General features: G+C 46.9%; 1 protein-coding gene across 16 annotated transcripts in view; it reads left to right on the top strand.

Annotated features, from left to right (window-relative positions):
* Window positions 1-17296, top strand: part of BPTF (bromodomain PHD finger transcription factor) — a 121638-nt gene that overhangs the window by 69942 nt on the left and 34400 nt on the right. For 9 of the 16 annotated variants that reach the window (XM_075562095.1, XM_075562099.1, XM_075562090.1 and 6 more), the window contains 8 exons: window positions 1253-1440; window positions 2557-2912; window positions 3882-4013; window positions 5931-6060; window positions 6783-6921; window positions 9242-9451; window positions 10824-13098; window positions 16694-16818. In XM_075562095.1, coding sequence (XP_075418210.1) covers window positions 1253-1440; window positions 2557-2912; window positions 3882-4013; window positions 5931-6060; window positions 6783-6921; window positions 9242-9451; window positions 10824-13098; window positions 16694-16818 — 3555 coding nt within the window. The remainder of the gene's footprint in view (window positions 1-1252; window positions 1441-2556; window positions 2913-3881; window positions 4014-5930; window positions 6061-6782; window positions 6922-9241; window positions 9452-10823; window positions 13099-16693; window positions 16819-17296) is intronic. The other 7 variants (XM_075562092.1, XM_075562105.1, XM_075562097.1 and 4 more) reach the window with 1 other exon arrangement.

The raw sequence follows: 17296 nt of genomic DNA, 5'->3' as shown, positions 1-17296 counted from the left end.
GGTCTCTTCTCCATTGAGGGAGCGAAGTAGCCAACACTTCGTTGATCCCTGCTGCTCACTCACACAAGAAGCAGAGCTGCTTTCCTCGTTTCCAGCTGTTTGAAGTCAGAGTACCGCAAGGGGCTCCATAGCCAGCCCTGGACTGTCACTGGCACCTAGGGGAGGGCTCAGTCTGGCCGAGCTGAGCCGCATCGTCCCACCCCAAAGCATCATATGATTGGCAGCCCTGCACAATCATGACGGACGTGAGGGAAAGCATCTCCCATAAGGAAAGGAAAAGAGTGTTGGACAGAAAAGGGAAAACATACATTAGCAAATAGTTTGTGTGCTCAGTGAGCTTAACTTTTGGTTTGATTCCAAATTGATAAGGCAGTTTTCCCAGTCCTATTTTCCCTCTCTACTTATTTAAAATGCCATCTTTATGGATACAAGGGGGCTTTAAAAAGTTTATGGGGAAATGTGGGGTTAAATGATGGTGGAATTTCCCCACAAGCTTTGTGAAGCAGCACCCCTCTACCCCCGTGCCTGTGTAGTACATTCTGTTTGTCCTTTCCTTTGCTAATACCATGTTGTCTTAATTTTTTAAGTCAGGTCTTGTTGGCCAGCGCTCCGCTAACTTTGAGAGTGTGTAGAAATACTTATCTCAAATGAGATTCATGGGTATACAGAGCAGAACTTGCTCTTAGACAGTTACGTCTGTCACTTTTCAAAATTAAATCATTTTAAAAACATGATAGGTCTTGATTAGACTTAAGCTAATTCAGTTGGTTTTTAAATTAATAAGTAAACATAATGATCTAGAGTCCTTAGGGAGAAATTATATGGCATTTATGTTGATAAGCCTAAATCTGTTAGAATTTCAGTGGAAATCTTGCTAAAGTTAATTATAACCTTCTGTTGAACGCATAAGCAGCATTTTATTAATATGCACATTGGGTCACTATCTTTCTTATTTGAGCATCTGCACCAGCCCCCTCCCATTTTTAAATCGGTGAGCCCTGAAGCCTGTGTGAATTACTGCACAATGACAGATGACCCCCGGGGTCCCGCTGACATGCTCTCTTGTCAGTGCTGTCCTTTCAAAGCGCTTAGGGATGAATGACTTTTCGTTTGACGCTTCAAGGACCTTCTCCCCTGTAACTTTCGGGACGTTAACTGTGCACTGGCTCTGAGCCTTGGATCAGTAAGGTGGTGTTGTCTATGATTCACTCACCCTCAGCAATGACTGTGTGGCTTTTCCATGTGGGGATAGGTGATTGCAAATCTGAGAAGTCAAATGGCGAGAGAAGTGAGTCCCCTGGAGCTGGTAGAGGTGGATCCGGCTCAACTCGAATTATCACCAGATTACGGAATCCAGACAGCAAACTGAGCCAACTGAAAAGCCAGCAAGTGGCAGCTGCAGCTCACGAAGCAAATAAGTTATTTAAGGAAGGCAAAGAGGTGTGTGCTTTCTGTTCAAAAATCTCATCTGAAATGTGAAATCATTTAATACCCGTACCCTAAAAACAGGTAGGTAGCTTGGAGTCCTATTTTGAATTTTGGCAGCCTGTATTCAAAGTACAGTGATACATCCACATTTGAATCCAGGCTTAGAAATGCAGTGGGAGGTCGGTCAGTTTTAAAGACTTTCGGATGATTTAAGGTGCAGTTCCAGCTGTCCTCGCTTCAGTTACCCTCCGACTAAAGGACAGAGCCTCCAGAGCGTAGAATAGTTTCATCTCTGCCCCACCCCAGCTGGCCAGGGTGGCAGAACTGTGGCCACAACTGTGACCCCAGACTGGAGGATTATCAGCAAGGTAGATGCACAAGAATATACAATGTTTTGTTTTTGTTGTTTAAATCACAGTGACTTTCTTTTGAATGCGACCCTTGGTAAGAAGACATTTTTCATAGCAACACAGTCAGTGGTTGTTCGGGAGGTGCTGATGAGTCCGTTCCGGCTCACAGCGACCTGGGGACAACAGAGTAAAACACTGGCCAGCTCCTGAAATACTGCCCCTGGGACGAGGGGGCAGGACTCTGTGTTCTTGGCTGATCGAGCTTACGGAATTGGACTTCAGTTTTTTGACAGCTGCTTGAGGTCCACTGTTGCTGCCCCGGAGCACTAATGGGCTGGGATCTCGGAATTGGGAGGATTCTTTTTAAGTACTCAAAGCTGAATGATAAAGGAACAGAAGAATGGGCATCTTTAGGAATCTATCTTTTGAAGGACTAGTCTTTAAACTCAAACGCATGTTTGTAAGTTAATGAGTGAGTTAGACTTGCTTGGCCACTAGCTCTGTGTCTCATCTCTAAGAATGATGGGTAAAGGAAACACGCAGCTCCCTTGCGGTATTTGAGATGCAGGAAAGAACTTATTAGTGCCTTGCGTTAACAGGCACTTAATAAACATTCGTTTCCTATCCTCTTGCTGGCATATCTTAAACAATTAGCTCAAACTTCAAAAGTCCAGCTATAAAGATGTATCTTGTGGTCTTTGGGATGATTTCATTACAAAGTGCTAGGGGACATCACAACTGGGAGGGGAATAACGGATCTTCTTGTTTTCTCGGTCAGGTGCTGGTAGTTAACTCTCAAGGCGAAGTCTCCCGGTTGAGCACCAAGAAGGATGTGGTCATGAAAGGAAGTATCCACAACTATTTTAAATTGGGTCAAGAAGGGAAATACCGCGTCTATCACAATCAGTATTCCACCAACTCGTTTGCTCTGAACAAGCACCAGCACAGAGAGGATCACGATAAGAGGAGGCACCTGGCGCATAAGTTCTGCCTGACTCCCGCAGGGGAGTTCAAATGGAACGGCTCTGTCCATGGGTCCAAGGTTCTTACCATATCCACCCTGAGACTGACCATCACCCAGCTGGAAAACAACATCCCCTCGTCCTTTCTGCATCCTAATTGGGCTTCACACAGGTAAAGGGCGCGGAGGGCGATTGACTGCTGCTAAGCCTGCTAGATGTTTGTGAAATGCTTATCGGCGGAAGCGCGCTTTCAAGTGCCGTTACCAATGAATTGGGCGGCTCACTCACTGCCGTGGGGTCAAGTCCAACTCGGCTCTAGCCTGTGGGACAGAGTGGAACTGCCGGTGGGTTTCGGAGACTGTACACTTTGACAGGCCTGTCTGTCTCCCACGGAGCAGCTGGTAGCTTCAAACCGCTGACCGTGGGATTAGCGACACAGTGCGTCCCAAAACGTGCAGACACCAGCAGCTCGCACAAACCGAGCCTGCACAAGCATTCACGAGATCTGCGGAGGCAGCCTTTCTCTGTGCGAGCTAGCGGAGACCAGAGAGTTCCAGCACGTGATTGACGGTCTAAGGGGTCGGGCATTAAAATGACTTCTAGAACTTCTCCATCAGCTGCTCCTCAAGAGGAAGACGGGCTTTCAGCTCCCAGAAAGCGTTGCCATCTCGGAAACCCAACTGGGCCAGTCCCGCCCTGTTCTGTAGGGTTGCTATGAGTCGGCCTCAGCTCGATGGCAGGGGCTTTGGTTTGGGTTTGGGACTTCTTCCCACCTTCAGTCTGTCATTCTGTGAGCAACTGAACAGCAGCAGTCCTTCCAGACTCGGGCTCCCTGCCATCAAGGTGACTCGGACTCAGCCGTGACACCCACCAGGGCCCTTAGTATCTGAACACCCCACTGGATCTGCTGTAGGAGAGCTAAGCAGATCTGTGTCTGCCTGCTGAGGCCAGCAATATGAGAGGGCTTAAACGTCCGTGCGAAGGTGCCGTTATAATGGAATTTTCCCAGGAACCCTTTGAAACCCCATATATATATATATATATATATGTTATGAGGTGGCGCTGTCTTAAATGGCAACCACTGTGCTCTTGACTTCAGATCAACTCAGTGAAATCATTTCCTCTCTTGTTCTGAAATAAGGGCAAATTGGATAAAGGCGGTTCAGATGTGCAGCAAACCGAGAGAATTTGCACTAGCGCTCGCAATTTTGGAGTGTGCCGTGAAACCAGTTGTGATGCTGCCGATATGGCGGGAATCATTAGGCCACACCAGGTAAGTGGATTCTGAGCCTTGTGAGTGATGGATAGTGAGATGTCTTTAGGGAAAGACTGATGAACGTTGATGTAAGTGAGAGGCCATGTAAATGCCGGCCTCCTCCTCCTCCTCCTCCTCCTGCTCCTCCTCCTCCTCCTCCTCCTCCTCCTCCTCCTCCTCCTCCTGCTCCTCCTCTGCGGTGTAAATGTTGAGAAGCAGTAGGATTTGTTTACAACATAACCACGTAATAAAGGCCAAGTGAGAGCAGTTTGTCGAAAATGTAAACGTCTTCCAACACCGAGAACATAATGATAAGAATTTCAGGACTTCGTTAAGCGAATAAAGCATGGGTATAACCCTGTACTTTTGTACAATATTCAAAAGCTTTTGACATTTATATCATAATAAAGAGGTTTTTAAGGAAAGTAATTTGCCCCACCAAATAGCAAGATTTGTTTTAAGGTTCTAATAATACTGTGACATACAGGCAGTTCCAAGATTACAAACAATTTGTTCCTAAGTCTGCCTTTATGTTGAATTTAAGTCTCAGATATGCTTTATACCTAATGTTTGTCTTAGTATATTGTGAACTTTTCTACATGTAAAAATCATTCAAGACACACTTGCAGACAGACTAAAACACCTTTAACATAATCATACAGTAATAGTGTTTCTTCTGTGCACATTGCAAAGTTATTACGAATCACTATACTCACCTCAAATTTGTAGTATAATTGGCTTTAGGGATATTGGTTTGATAATGTAAAAAAGGACTGCCTGTAAATTCTAAAGATTAACAGAGTCTAATGATACAGAATAGAGAATCCAGAAAAGACCAGCCCATAGATGAATGTATGATAGAATTACCAACAATGAGTTCTTTATTGTATATATTCAAGTATAAGCCAACCCGAATATCAGCTGAGGCACCTAATTTTACCACAAAACTGCATTAAAAATGTGCTGAAAAAATTTGGCTTATACGCAAGTAAATGTGGCACTCCGTAAAAGTTCATGAGGCCATTGATATTTCTTGTTCACTGAAGACTGGGTTTCCTTCTTTGTACTGTACACACACTCATTTAGACTTTTCCTGGAAGTGATGTTGTTGCATGCTGCAGAGATGGTTCTGAGTCACAGCCGTCCTGCGTACAACAAGCGAAACACTGCCCACGCCTGCTCCGTCCTCTCACCCGTTCCTGCATTTGAGTCCAATGCCACTTCCCCTGTCAGTGCATCGCATGGAGGGTCGTCCTCGCCAGTGCCCTTTACCGAGAGAAATGAAACCTGTAACGATTAGCCAGACAGAAGCGTGATCCCATTCAGATGAACCAAAAACCTAGTAAAAGCAATAAAAGTTCATAAAGCTGACACGATGCTAGGTTTTTCAGATATACAAGCATCTGTGTGGAAAATGTGATGGAACTTTTGAGTTAAAATAACCAATTGACGCGACACATTTCATTTTGCTCCCTCCTGAACCTCACACGGCACGTGTGGTCTGTGCTGGAGGCATGGAGGTGATGACCCCCAGAAATGCGCTGGGGTGGAGCACTTGACAGGGCCTCGAAGACCAGCGAGTTAGACTTGCTTGGCCACTAGCGCTGTGTCTCATCTGTAATGTCTGTTCTCACGGTAAGATTGTACGTACACCTTCTAGAATTCGGTATAGAGGCCCTTCTAGAATTCGGTCCAGAGGCCCTTCTAGAATTCGGTACAGAGGCGATGTTGGATATTTTTTATGTCAGAAAGTCCTTTGGTAGAGGGGCAGGATGAACCCATGCAGCTACAGGGTCAGGGGAGAGAGGCTAGCGCAGAGCGTCAGTGAAATCGTAAGGAACCCTTCCTTTGTCCTCGTTTTTAGCACCATCTTTTATCTTGTTTCCTTTACTTGTCCAAGTGGAAGGTAAGTTCTTCCTCTCCATGTGTTCTTAGGTTACACAGGATGACATCCATCGAAAGAGAAGAAAAAGAGAAAGTGAAAAAAAAGGAGAAAAAACAAGAAGAGGAAGAAACCATGCAGCAAGCTACGTGGGTAAAATACACATTTCCCGTCAAGCACCAGGTGATTTCTGTTGTCATCTTGTAAATAGCCACGTCTGCTGCCCTTCCTAAGCAAACTTTAATGTTTGATAGCTTTGCCTTTTGCGATACCGTCTCTTAACATAGCCGGGATGAAGTAATTCTTTCTGATCGTTTTACAAGTGTAGGCTTACTCTAGTAGAATGCATAAGAATTTTGTATAGACATTGTTGTAAAACTCTAAGATTGTGTTTCATTTTGTGTATTAGGAGTATTAAGTTCTTTCAAAACTTTTTCTAGCTACATTAAAAACATTTTAAAATTATCTTACATAGAGATAATATAGATATATATCATTTACCCTTTCAGCGTTTCTTACGTGTACATTCAGTGACATTAATCACCATCGCTGTTTCTAACTATTCCCATCCCCCATAACAGAAATAACTCCCTCCCTCCTCCGCAAATCTTAACCTCCCCATAAATAGCAGATTGGATCACTACATTTAATTCATTGGTTGGCTTACAAGTCTTGTTGGAACGAGCCTCCGTGGCACAGGGGTTAAAGTACCAAACTGCAAAACCAAGGGGTCAGCAGCTCAAACCCCACAGCCGTACCCCGCAAGAAAGGTGTGACCACCTGCTTTTAGAGATGTCCAGTCTTGGAAACCCTAACGGGCTTGTTGGGTAAAATTGTAGAGATCCGCGTTTGCTTTGTTGACATCATCCCTGTATGATAATCAGGATATTTTTAATTTTTCCCAGGTTTGGAAACAAAAAGGGGAGGAATACAGAGTAACAGGATATGGTGGCTGGAGCTGGATTAGTAAAACACACGTGTATAGATTTCTTCCTAAATTGCCAGGCAATACTAATGTGAATTACAGAAAGTCGTTAGAAGAAAGTAAGTAATGCAAGTCCTTTTTCCTGCATAACCTTTTTGATCTGTATGGTTGCTTACAAATTTGTAGTTTGTTGATCATTTTGGGTTTAAAACATTTTTCTGACTCTTTCAACAGAAAGCACAGAATTTAAAATGTGGGCTAGTAAGAGAATTTGGATGCTTTAAAATTTGAAGTAAAGAAAGCGTCTAAAAGAGAACCAAAGGAGCGCGGAGGCTCTGGCTGCCTACATTTTGTTGTAAATCTAAGTTGAGTACTACTCTTCTTCTTGAAGAGTCACAAATCTGGCTTCACTGTGCCAGAGAGGAAGCGGTAACGGACGCTGGTGTTCAGAAAAACAGCACCCCGGCGTCTGACTGCCCATTGAGGAGGCCTTGCAGTTGAGCGATCCGTAACCTGAGCGGATTCTGTTCTGAGCACCTTCAGTGACGATGAGGAAGGGCTAGACCCCGCGTCTCCCCCTGCAGTCCCTCCTCTGTTACCTCAGCCGTTTTCAGAAAGAGCTGACGTGTGGTGTCATGTGTCGTTCCTGTGAAGCCTTAGCTGGGAGGTTGCATGGTGCCCACGGCAGAGTATGTCCACACTAAGGATCCGGGAAGGTTCTGGTGAAACCTGAACTGGAAGGCGTGTGCCACCTACTAGGGTTGGTGTCTCTCTTAACTGGAAGAATGTGTACTTCATAACACCCACTAGGATCGGTTCCATTTTCTACCCCCGAGAGTATCATTCAAAGCTGGATGCTCAATAAGTGTTGTCATGTATTGAATAGGAAGATTCAGTGTCAAGTTCTAATAGCACTCTGTTATGTTCTAGAGCAATTTCCATTATAACCAATTCAAACAAGTGTTGCCACTTCTTCCATTGCCATGTTGTCGTCTCAGATATTGTTCTGGTTACCAAGGGAACACTCAGAATTAAAAGGGACTCTTAATTTAAGGATCTGATCTAGCTTGGGCTGTGTATTAAAATCCAGGTCCTCGGTAATGGAAAGGATTGTGGTTGTGGCTGATTGACATCCACTTTTCTCAGTAGGGTTTCTCCTTGTCCAGATGCCATTGGGCCTTCATCTATAAGGTACAGAGTTGTCTTCTCACATCTTTTGGGCCTCTTCTTCCTTGTAGCAGCAGGGAAGAAAGCGGCAGGCTAGTTGTCCATGGTTCTTTGTTGACTTCAGAATGGGGGAGTGCAGGGAAGGCCAGTGTCAGACTAAGGTCTTTAGGATAAAATCCCATCTAATCCGATCACGTGCTAGAAGCACTGATGCAGGTGTCCGCCAAGGGCATTTATCCGGCCCACCGGGTATTTTTGCCCTGTTTGTTTTTTCACGTCAAAATAAGGTATGTGCAGTGTGCATAGGAATTTGTTCATAGTTTTTGTTAAACTATAGCCCAGCCCTCCAATGGACCCCCCTGTTTAAAACGTTTGAGGGCCCCTGCAGTGATGTGTTGAAACAGAGAAACGCAGTGGGTAGGCTGCTAGACAGCGCCTCAGTAAACCAGTTAGTACAGTAGATTTGTTTGGCCACGAGCTCTGTCCTTCTTACCTTTAATGCCTACAGTCATTACGCATTTACATTCTCTCGTTTTTACACTTCCACAAAGAATTTATGTTAAATATTTCTTTATGACGAGAAAATCTGGAATAGAGCGGAAAGACCGAACACTTCATAGTTACCAATTTTTGAATATCAGAGTTCTTAGAGATTTTAGAAGGAAGGGGCTTTCACTGGCAAATAGAGTTCTATTAACAGAATCTTGTCCGACTGTTGTGAAATCACTAAAGAAGATCACTTGGTGTAATTGACGGGTTGGTGTGGCTTCTGAGCCCAGCCCCTGCCAGCCGTGCCGGAGGTCCTTTGCTTCGTTCCCCCTGCTCTCCCGACAGGTGCTGGGGTGCACTTTCCTACGCTCACCCTTTCCCCTTAGCCACGCCTGCCTGGAAGGGATCGTTCACTCAACTAGAATATTGATGCGCCTTGGTTAGCCTCCAGATTTGTGGGTTAAAATACACCAAAAACTGAAAGGGCACAAGATGCTTCTAAAACCCAAGAAGATTCATCTTGATTTAGTAATGTTTTTGGTTTGTTTTCTCATTATGGAAAATGTGGAACGACATAAAAGGAAGCAGCTTGGAATAACGTGCACACAGAGAACCATCCCTCACCATCAGTAGTAATCAAAATCTTGTTTCCGTTGCACCTGCCCCACTGCCACCCAAGTATCAAACACTGGAAAATCATCATTTCCATTAAACTCGGTGTATTAAAGTAAACCACCAACATTGGAAGTATCTGTAATTACTAAATACTCGATTCTTTTTTAGCCAAAAACAACATGGATGAAAATATGGATGAATTGGATAAGAGAAAAAATCGAAGAAGCCCCCCCAAAATAAAAGCAGAACTTGACTCCGAGAAAGAAGAGGAAAAAGAGTCCGACGCTGCACACGGAGAGCAAAGTGCAATGGATGTCTCCAAGGCGGCCGGGAAGGACCCTGGTGAGGAGGGCGAGCAGGTGTCCGGGCAGTCGGGAGGTACGAGCACATGGATGGTCGGGGTTTCACAACCGGGAAGGAAGGCACTGGCAGAGAAAGGAATGCCCATCAAAACTGACCAAGCTCCTCTGTGGAGGCGTCTCACCCCTTGTTTGCACACTCCCACCCAGTCGTTTGGTGCAGTTACAGTTATGGACAGACCGCCACATTAAGAAATTTTGCCTCCAGGAGGTGGAGGGAAGGTGAGGGAGAAAGGGGGAACCGATTACAAGGATCTACATATAACCTCCTCCCTTGGGGACGGACAGCAGAGAAGTGAGTGAAGGGAGACATCGGATGGTGTACAATATGACAAAATAATAATAATTTATAAATCATCACGGTTCATGGGGGGAGCTGGGATGGTGGGGGCTAATGAGGGGCCTGATACCAAGGGCTCAAGTAGAAAGCAAATGTTTTGAGAATGATGAGGGAAACAAATGTACGAAAGTGCTTGACACAATGAATGTGTGGATGAATTGTGATAAGAGGCCCCAATAAAATGATTTAAAGAAAAGAAAGCAATTTCGCCTCATGGGAAGCAGTCGCTCCCAGTCCTCCCCAGAAGCCCCAGACCCTGAAAACCAGCAGTGCGCTTTCTGCCCCTGGGACTGTGACCGTGCTGGACATTCCGTAAGGTTATGTGCTTCTTTGTGTCAGGCTTCCTTTCCCTAACATTGCTCTGAGGTTCATTCACATGTAGTATGAATTAATGCTTTATACCCCACCGGTGGGGGGATGGGCGGAGAATGATTTTGGTTATCCACTCATCGTTTGAATGTGCATTTGAGTTGTTTCTATTGTAGACTGCCATGAGCAATGGTGCTCTGGAAAGACACATACACATTTTGTGTGGGCGTGAATTTTCATTTCTGTTGGATGTATACCTTCTGTCATCAAGTTACTTTTGACTGCAAGCCACACCCTGGGTTGAGTTTCCAGGACTAACTCTCCATTGGCACAGACAGCCTCCTTCTCTCTCAAAGTAGCTGATGGGTTTGAACCATCGCCCTCAGTTAACAGCCCAATGCTCAACCAGTAGGAGCCCTTAGGGCTCTATCCATGGGAGTGGACTTGCTGAGTTACATGGTAACTGTTCAACCGTTTGAGCAACTTAATAATGTTTGTTTGTTTTTTAATAATAAATGTTTTCCTCTGTAGTTTCTCAGAATAAAAAGATTCCTATATTTGGAATAGATGTTTTGTTTAATCTTTTAGCCCTCTCCATCGATTTATTTTAATTATATATCAAGAACTTTAAAATCTATGGGTGTTGATTGATGTTTATTTTAAACTCGAGCAAAAATAGATTGCTTTAAAATAAAAATTCTCTTTTAAAAATTATAATTCTATAATTCTGTTTGCCTCACAGACATAAAAGAAACGCTCAATTCTGACAAGTCCTTCAAGGAGGAACCAATGGAAATAGATGATGACGTGAAAGCAGAATCGCCCACGCCTTGCCAGGACATTTCTCAAGTCGACGTGGTCAATGTCAGTGAGGGTTTTCATCTAAGGACTAGTTATAAAAAGAAAACCAAATCATCCAAACTAGATGGACTTCTTGAAAGAAGGATTAAGCAATTTACACTGGAAGAGAAACAGCGCCTAGAGAAAATGAAGTTGGAGGGGGGCATGAAGGGTGTCGGGAAGGCTGGTGCGGGTTCTCTGAGAAACCTGTCGGAGTCACCAGTGATACCAAAAGCGAAAGAAGGGTGCGACTTGCTGAGGCCAGAGCAAAGCTCCAGCACCAGTCCGGATAAAGCTGAAGATCTGATTCGGGGGTGCTCACAGAGGGATTCCTCCATGCTTGGAATCAGTGATTTGAATCATGCAGCAGATAAGATTTACCCAAAAGACCAAGAGCTAGATGATGTCTCCATTCAGAGCCCTGAAGCCAACTGTCAGAAACAGAATTCTCTTGGGAATGATACAGATGAGAGTCTCTCTGGCCCCTCCCGTGATGGCCAGGAGCGCAGTGGTATGAAAACCAAGGGAAGAGACTTCCTCACGGCTGATTCCAAATTTGCCAGTGCAAATGAAATTGGTACCTTGATCTCTAAGAGCAAAAAATCACTCCTGAAGGAGGAGGAGGACACCATCCTCAGTCCTCCTGAGAGCTCTTCACTTCCATCAGGAACCAGCAATGCCCCATTGCTGTCGAAAGCCGTCGGCCTTGGAGGGAAACTGGGCTGTGACTCGGAGTATAATAGCACTTTGGAGAACAGTTCTGACACTATGTCCATTCACGACAGCAGTGAAGAAGACATGGTGGTTCAGAACAGCAGCGAAAGCATTTCTCAGCAGTCCGTATCTCAAGAGCAAGAGGTTGACTCGCAGCCATTAAAACGTGCTCGTGATTCAGATAAATCTTCCAGAAATTGCGATGACAGGCTGCAGGCCACGGTGGCTGAAGCCAATGGTAAAAAGACAAGCCACGCACCCAAGTTAGACGAGAGACCCGTTACCAAATGCACCGACCAAGTAAACCTCAAAAGCACCGCCGAGAAAAGGAAGAACGACAGCCGAGAGTCTGAGAAAAAAGGACAGAGAGCAAGTGCATTTCAAATAAATGGCAAAGATAATAAGCCTAAGGTTTATCCCAAAGGAGAATGTCTGAGAGAAATCACCGAGGGTAAGGTGGCAAGTTGTGATGCTGGACCAAAGGTTAATAATAGAAGTAAAGCCATTCCAGAAAACGACAGCAAGTCACTGACAGTGAAGGATTCTGCTGTGAAGCCATTCATGAATGGGGATGTCATCATGGAAGATTTTAATGAGAAAAACAACCTGGGAACAAGGTCGCGTTTACTGAGTTCTTCGGATGCTGAAGGCAACTTCCGAGAAGGCCTTGAGGCCCTGCCATCCCCTAGAGAAGAGCCACAAACTGCCCCCGCGCGCCCCCTCCACTCAGAAAGAAGCTCCCTCAATCAGGTAGAAGATATGGAAATGGAAACCTCCGAAGTTAAGAAAGTCACTCCATCATCAGTGACTTCTGGAGAGGACTCGAACCTTAGCAGTGACTTCACGGATGACAACGGCCTGGCTGGCGACAAAGATGGAAACGTCAACGGAGACACCAAAAGAAAAACCGTCATCACCGAGGTCACCACTCTGACGTCAACGGTGGCCACCGAGTCCAAGACGGTGATTAAGGTCGCCACGGGCGATAAGCAGACGGTGGTCTCTTCCACTGAGAACTGTGCCAAGTCCACTGTCACCACCACCACCACCACGGTGACCAAGCTCGCCACCCCCTCCACCGGCAGCTGCGTGGACATCATCTCCGTAAAGGAGCAGAGCAAGACCGTGGTCACCGCAACCATGACGGACTCCCTGACCACGGCGGGAGGCACTCTGGTAACATCCATGACTGTGAGCAAAGAGTATTCCACCAGAGACAGAGTGAAACTGATGAAATTTTCCAGACCCAAGAAGACACGCTCAGGTACAGCTCTGCCGTCCTATAGGAAGTTTGTTACTAAGAGCAGCAAGAAGAGCATATTCGTTTTGCCTAATGATGACTTAAAAAAGTTGGCCAGAAAAGGAGGCATCCGAGAAGTCCCTTATTTTAATTACAATGCAAAACCTGCCTTGGATATATGGCCGTATCCTTCTCCCAGACCAACCTTTGGTATCACGTGGAGGTATGTACTTTAAGATGTATTGGGGGAAGGGAGAATGTTGTCAAAGAATTGTCTAACGAGGGAGCCTCTTCGGTTTTTATAAGAAAGCTCCGAGATGAGATAAGCGAGCATGTGTTCACTGGTCCAAGTGAGCCATAGACATGAGATACAAAAAAGCTTGGTGCCTGGCCAGCTGAGAGATACTAGCCTTAACAGACGGGGGGGGGGGCGAGAAATCGGACAGAATCTTTTCAAATGAAACTCCTTTTTCGTCTTCACAAGGCAAAGGCAACAGGCCAGTGGTGGTTGAATCTGTGATCTTACTGTCCAAGTTATGGCCACGTGCTTGCTCTGGGCAGAAGTGGGCACTTAGTTCTGCGAGGTAATTCATAAAATATAAGGCATACCTGCAGTGTCCAAGTTTTTTCGTTTTCGTTTATGCATGGTCACCATTCAAGCTGGAATTCTCCTTCAGTCCCTAAGATTCCTTCTGACCTTTTCAGGTTCAGCCAAGTAGTAATTTAAAATGCACCCAAGATTGTGGGACTGAATCATAAGCCTGTCTTGTAAGTGGTTAGAAACGCATTTGGGGAAGGGTTTTTCGCGATGATCTCTGATAGATGGAACTGGTGCCCCTGGCCACATGAACGACAAAGCTAAGCATATAACGTGCCTGGTTTCCCTGTATCCCAGGCTGCTGTGTTTTCTGCTGTGCCACATTCTACAGATTTGTCCCTTCTTTATCTTTCTCATGGCCTTGTCTTTTTAGCTTTCTATCCTTGTCATTGGAAGGGCTAGAGACACACAACCTGAGACTGTACCCCGTCTTTTGATTGGACTTCAAAGGTCATCGCACCATGACACATGCCCTAATAGAGACAGCTGAAAAATGCACTTTCTCCGCAGGGCCTGCAATGAGGGGTTTGCAGAACCCTGCAGGAATCAGGAATTCTTCATTACAATCCATGGGTCTGTAGGATTGCTCTGCACTTGTCTGCTTTCTTCATTGAGAGTGGTCCCCCAATGTGTCCTTGACTGTCCTGCAGGTCACTTCTTTCCCACTGGAAAAGTGACTATGCACAGACCCTCTGATGAAAGCACCCTGGCAGCTCTCTGTTCTGAAGCGGGAGGTGGCAGTCACCAGGAAGCCCTTTTCTCTCTAGTACAGCTAGTCACCAGGCTGACCAGAGGTTGCTTGGGGTTTGGTTGGCACCGCCTGTCCTGCTGTGGTTCAGCACGTACGGTGGGTACCCGGGCTTCTTGTCAGGTCACGCCCACTTTAGAGGAAATGCCTCTGGTTTTAAGCTGCCGTCACCTTCATGGAGATGAAAGTATCTGTGGACCTGGAGAAAAAGACAAGGATAGTTTGAGTGGAGGTGGGGGTAAACATGGAAATGATTCTTGACTTTAGACTGTCCTTTTGAAAAAGCAGATCGCCATGGAAAGCATGCCCCTGAAGCGCATTTGAATTCTCCCGCTTGAAGGAAACATGTCTGAGGCCTTAGAGTAGGCACTAAAATGCCCCAGAGAGGGTCTGGGTTCAGTGACTGTTCAGCGTGCCCCAGACTCCCTCTGGCCACCGCTTCCTCCACGCTGCCTGTGTCCCTGCGGCCTTCTCCCCAGGCCCTGAGGCCCCTGTCTCCTATCTCTTTGCACTCTTGGTTGCCCATCACAGCGCAGGAGGAGGAGCTGGCTAAGCACCCACGTGAAGGGAGGCTGGGCACTACTGCCAGGAGGGAGGCAGGGGGACAGCAGATCACATCTATGAGGAGGCCTGCCTTCCCCGGCCCCTCGACTGACGATGCGATGCAGTTCCAAAGCCTCGGTGCTGCTCCCTGTGGCCTCTGCCTTCTTTGCCACCCCCATCCCACCCCCAGTCCTCTGGTTCGGCCATCCCACTGAGTGTGGCTTTAGAAAATGGGCATGCTCCTGCTTACCTTCTCCCTTGGCCTGTGTGTGCCCCTGGCCATGAGGCAGCCACCCGGACTTCCTGAACTTGTCCGTTGAAGCCCCAACAAAAAGCCCACCCAATCCCCGAGCCAGCCTCTGGTCTACCTTCTCTTAGCGCCCCGGGCGATCATGGCGGGACATGCTAGGTCACTTCTGTACCTCGTCCATCACACATCTCATTCATGTATGAGGGGGCAGGGGCTTCCAAAAGTTAGTGGCAAATAGAATTAAATAAGGGAATTTCCCCCACAGACTTTTAAAGGCCCTCGTGTGCGTGCACGATTGCCCAAAAGGCTCACAGCTTCTAGAATGGATGTGTCGATGCGCAGTGCACGAGGGCCTCCTCCCTGAAGCTGCGAATCCAGCGTGCTTGTACGTCGCCATTTGACGAGACGTGGGCAGGGCGAGCTTCCCTTGACAAATGCCCTTCTCTCTCCCGATAAAAAAGAATTGGTTTTCTCCTTTTTTTAAAAAGTTTCATTGGCACATAATGTACATACCGTAAAACTTAACCCTTCAATCATATCAAGGAGAATTATGTGATCATTACCACATCAATTCTGGAACACCCGCCCCGCCTCCCGCGGCGATCGTTTGCTTCTCCGCCAGCAGCAGCCCAGAATGCCTGGGCCTGCAAGTGACCCCACACGTTCTCCCCAAGGACGCTCTGCTCCCCGCCCCCACGAAGTGTTCCGCCCTGGTCCAGGGTGGCCACAGTGAGGTTCAGCATGGAGAGCTGGGGAGTGAGGAAACCCGTTCTCCCCTGTATTTCCACCCCAGTGTGAAGCATAGCAAGCATTGCCTTCTAAATGCAAACTTAGCTAGGATTGCCGCCTTCTGCTGAAGACGAGGAGCTACTTTTAGTAGTGGACATGACTTTTTCTCTACTCCACGGTCAGTAGTCCTGTTTGCTCACATAAGGACAACGCACTTCTTAGCACGGAGACCACCGAGAGCTGGAGGGCAGGGCGGCTCTGAGATGGGCTGGTTGAGTGTGAGATGTGTTTCCCTGTTACTTTTCAAAGCCTGGGCGAAGTAACTCAGCAAGCCCTCCGCGTAGACGAGCGCCTGAACTAGAGGTCGGCCGCCTCCTGGTTAGGGCAGCGGTAGCCTTTTGGCAGCGCCGTGCTGCTGTGACATTAGCCAACAGTACTAGCGGGTCCCCCTCCTGCAGTTCGCATTGCAGGGAACTTGGAAAGGTTCTAGTGGATTTTCAAGGTCTTGCTGTTGGTTGTGGCTCTGTGATCATGTAAACATTTTCTAGGTTTTCCGTTTGTATGTTCCAGTAAGTGAGGAGCTTATCTTTCCCCAAAACACCCTATCATAGTTACCCCGTTTCTCTATAATTGCACTATTTGTCATTTTTTCGGCCGATAATTGGGAATTAGGTTAAGCTTATTAAAGTCTCAAATTACTGTGCTATTAGTCTTTCCACACAGCATGAGCATTTTACAAATTCATGTGGCATCTGAAGGGGCTCCAGGCCCTTCTGAGGTGGTCAGGTACCAGTCACACCTATGAACAGAACAATTCGGGGATGGGGGATGTGATCAGGGCCCAGGGCCATCAGAGCCATGCCACCATGACTCGGTGCTCTGAGGACAGGCGTGCAGTCCCCGAGGGTATTATAATGTACAGCTGTGATCTCTCCGGGGTTTTCCTTCAGGTACAGGCTCCAGACCGTGAGGTCCTTGGCGGGAGTGAGCCTCATGCTCCGGTTACTGTGGGCAAGTCTGAGATGGGATGACATGGCGGCCAAGGCTCCTCCTGGGGGCGGAACCACACGGACAGGTACGGCCTCCTCTTGTTCGCATCAAGATCCATTCAAAAGATAAAACCTCCCGACTCTTCGCATATCCATTGCTTATTAAAATAAAGGCTGTCTTAGAAATGCAGCCTGGCTGGAGTGAGTTAGGTGTGTCATGCCATCAGATTGGGGAGCAGGGGACGGGGGCAGGACTGACGGGACCGCAGAGTCTACAGGGAATCGCATCCAGCCTCCATAGGTGTTTATAGGACCTTTTTGAGTGAAATCCTGAAACCGGGCACCTGGGGTTCTGGAGTTGCTGCTGCCCCCCCCCCCCCCCCCCAGGGTGTTTGTGTTTTGGCTGACTCACAACTCAGCTGTCCCTTCTACGCGTGTTGCACACATGAGGCATGCCGAAGGGGCAGGCAGCAGTGTTGCCCTGGTCACCTCTTTCCAGAGGTGTAGTCATGTGCATCTCTTCAAGCAAGAGCTGCCGTGCCCGTTTCAGTCCCTTAGTATTTG

Source organism: Tenrec ecaudatus, chromosome 10 (assembly GCF_050624435.1).
Source record: "Tenrec ecaudatus isolate mTenEca1 chromosome 10, mTenEca1.hap1, whole genome shotgun sequence".
NCBI classification, from domain to species: Eukaryota; Metazoa; Chordata; class Mammalia; order Afrosoricida; family Tenrecidae; genus Tenrec; species Tenrec ecaudatus.
Note: the sequence above shows the minus strand (reverse complement) of the source record. Positions and strands in the feature narration are given on the sequence as shown.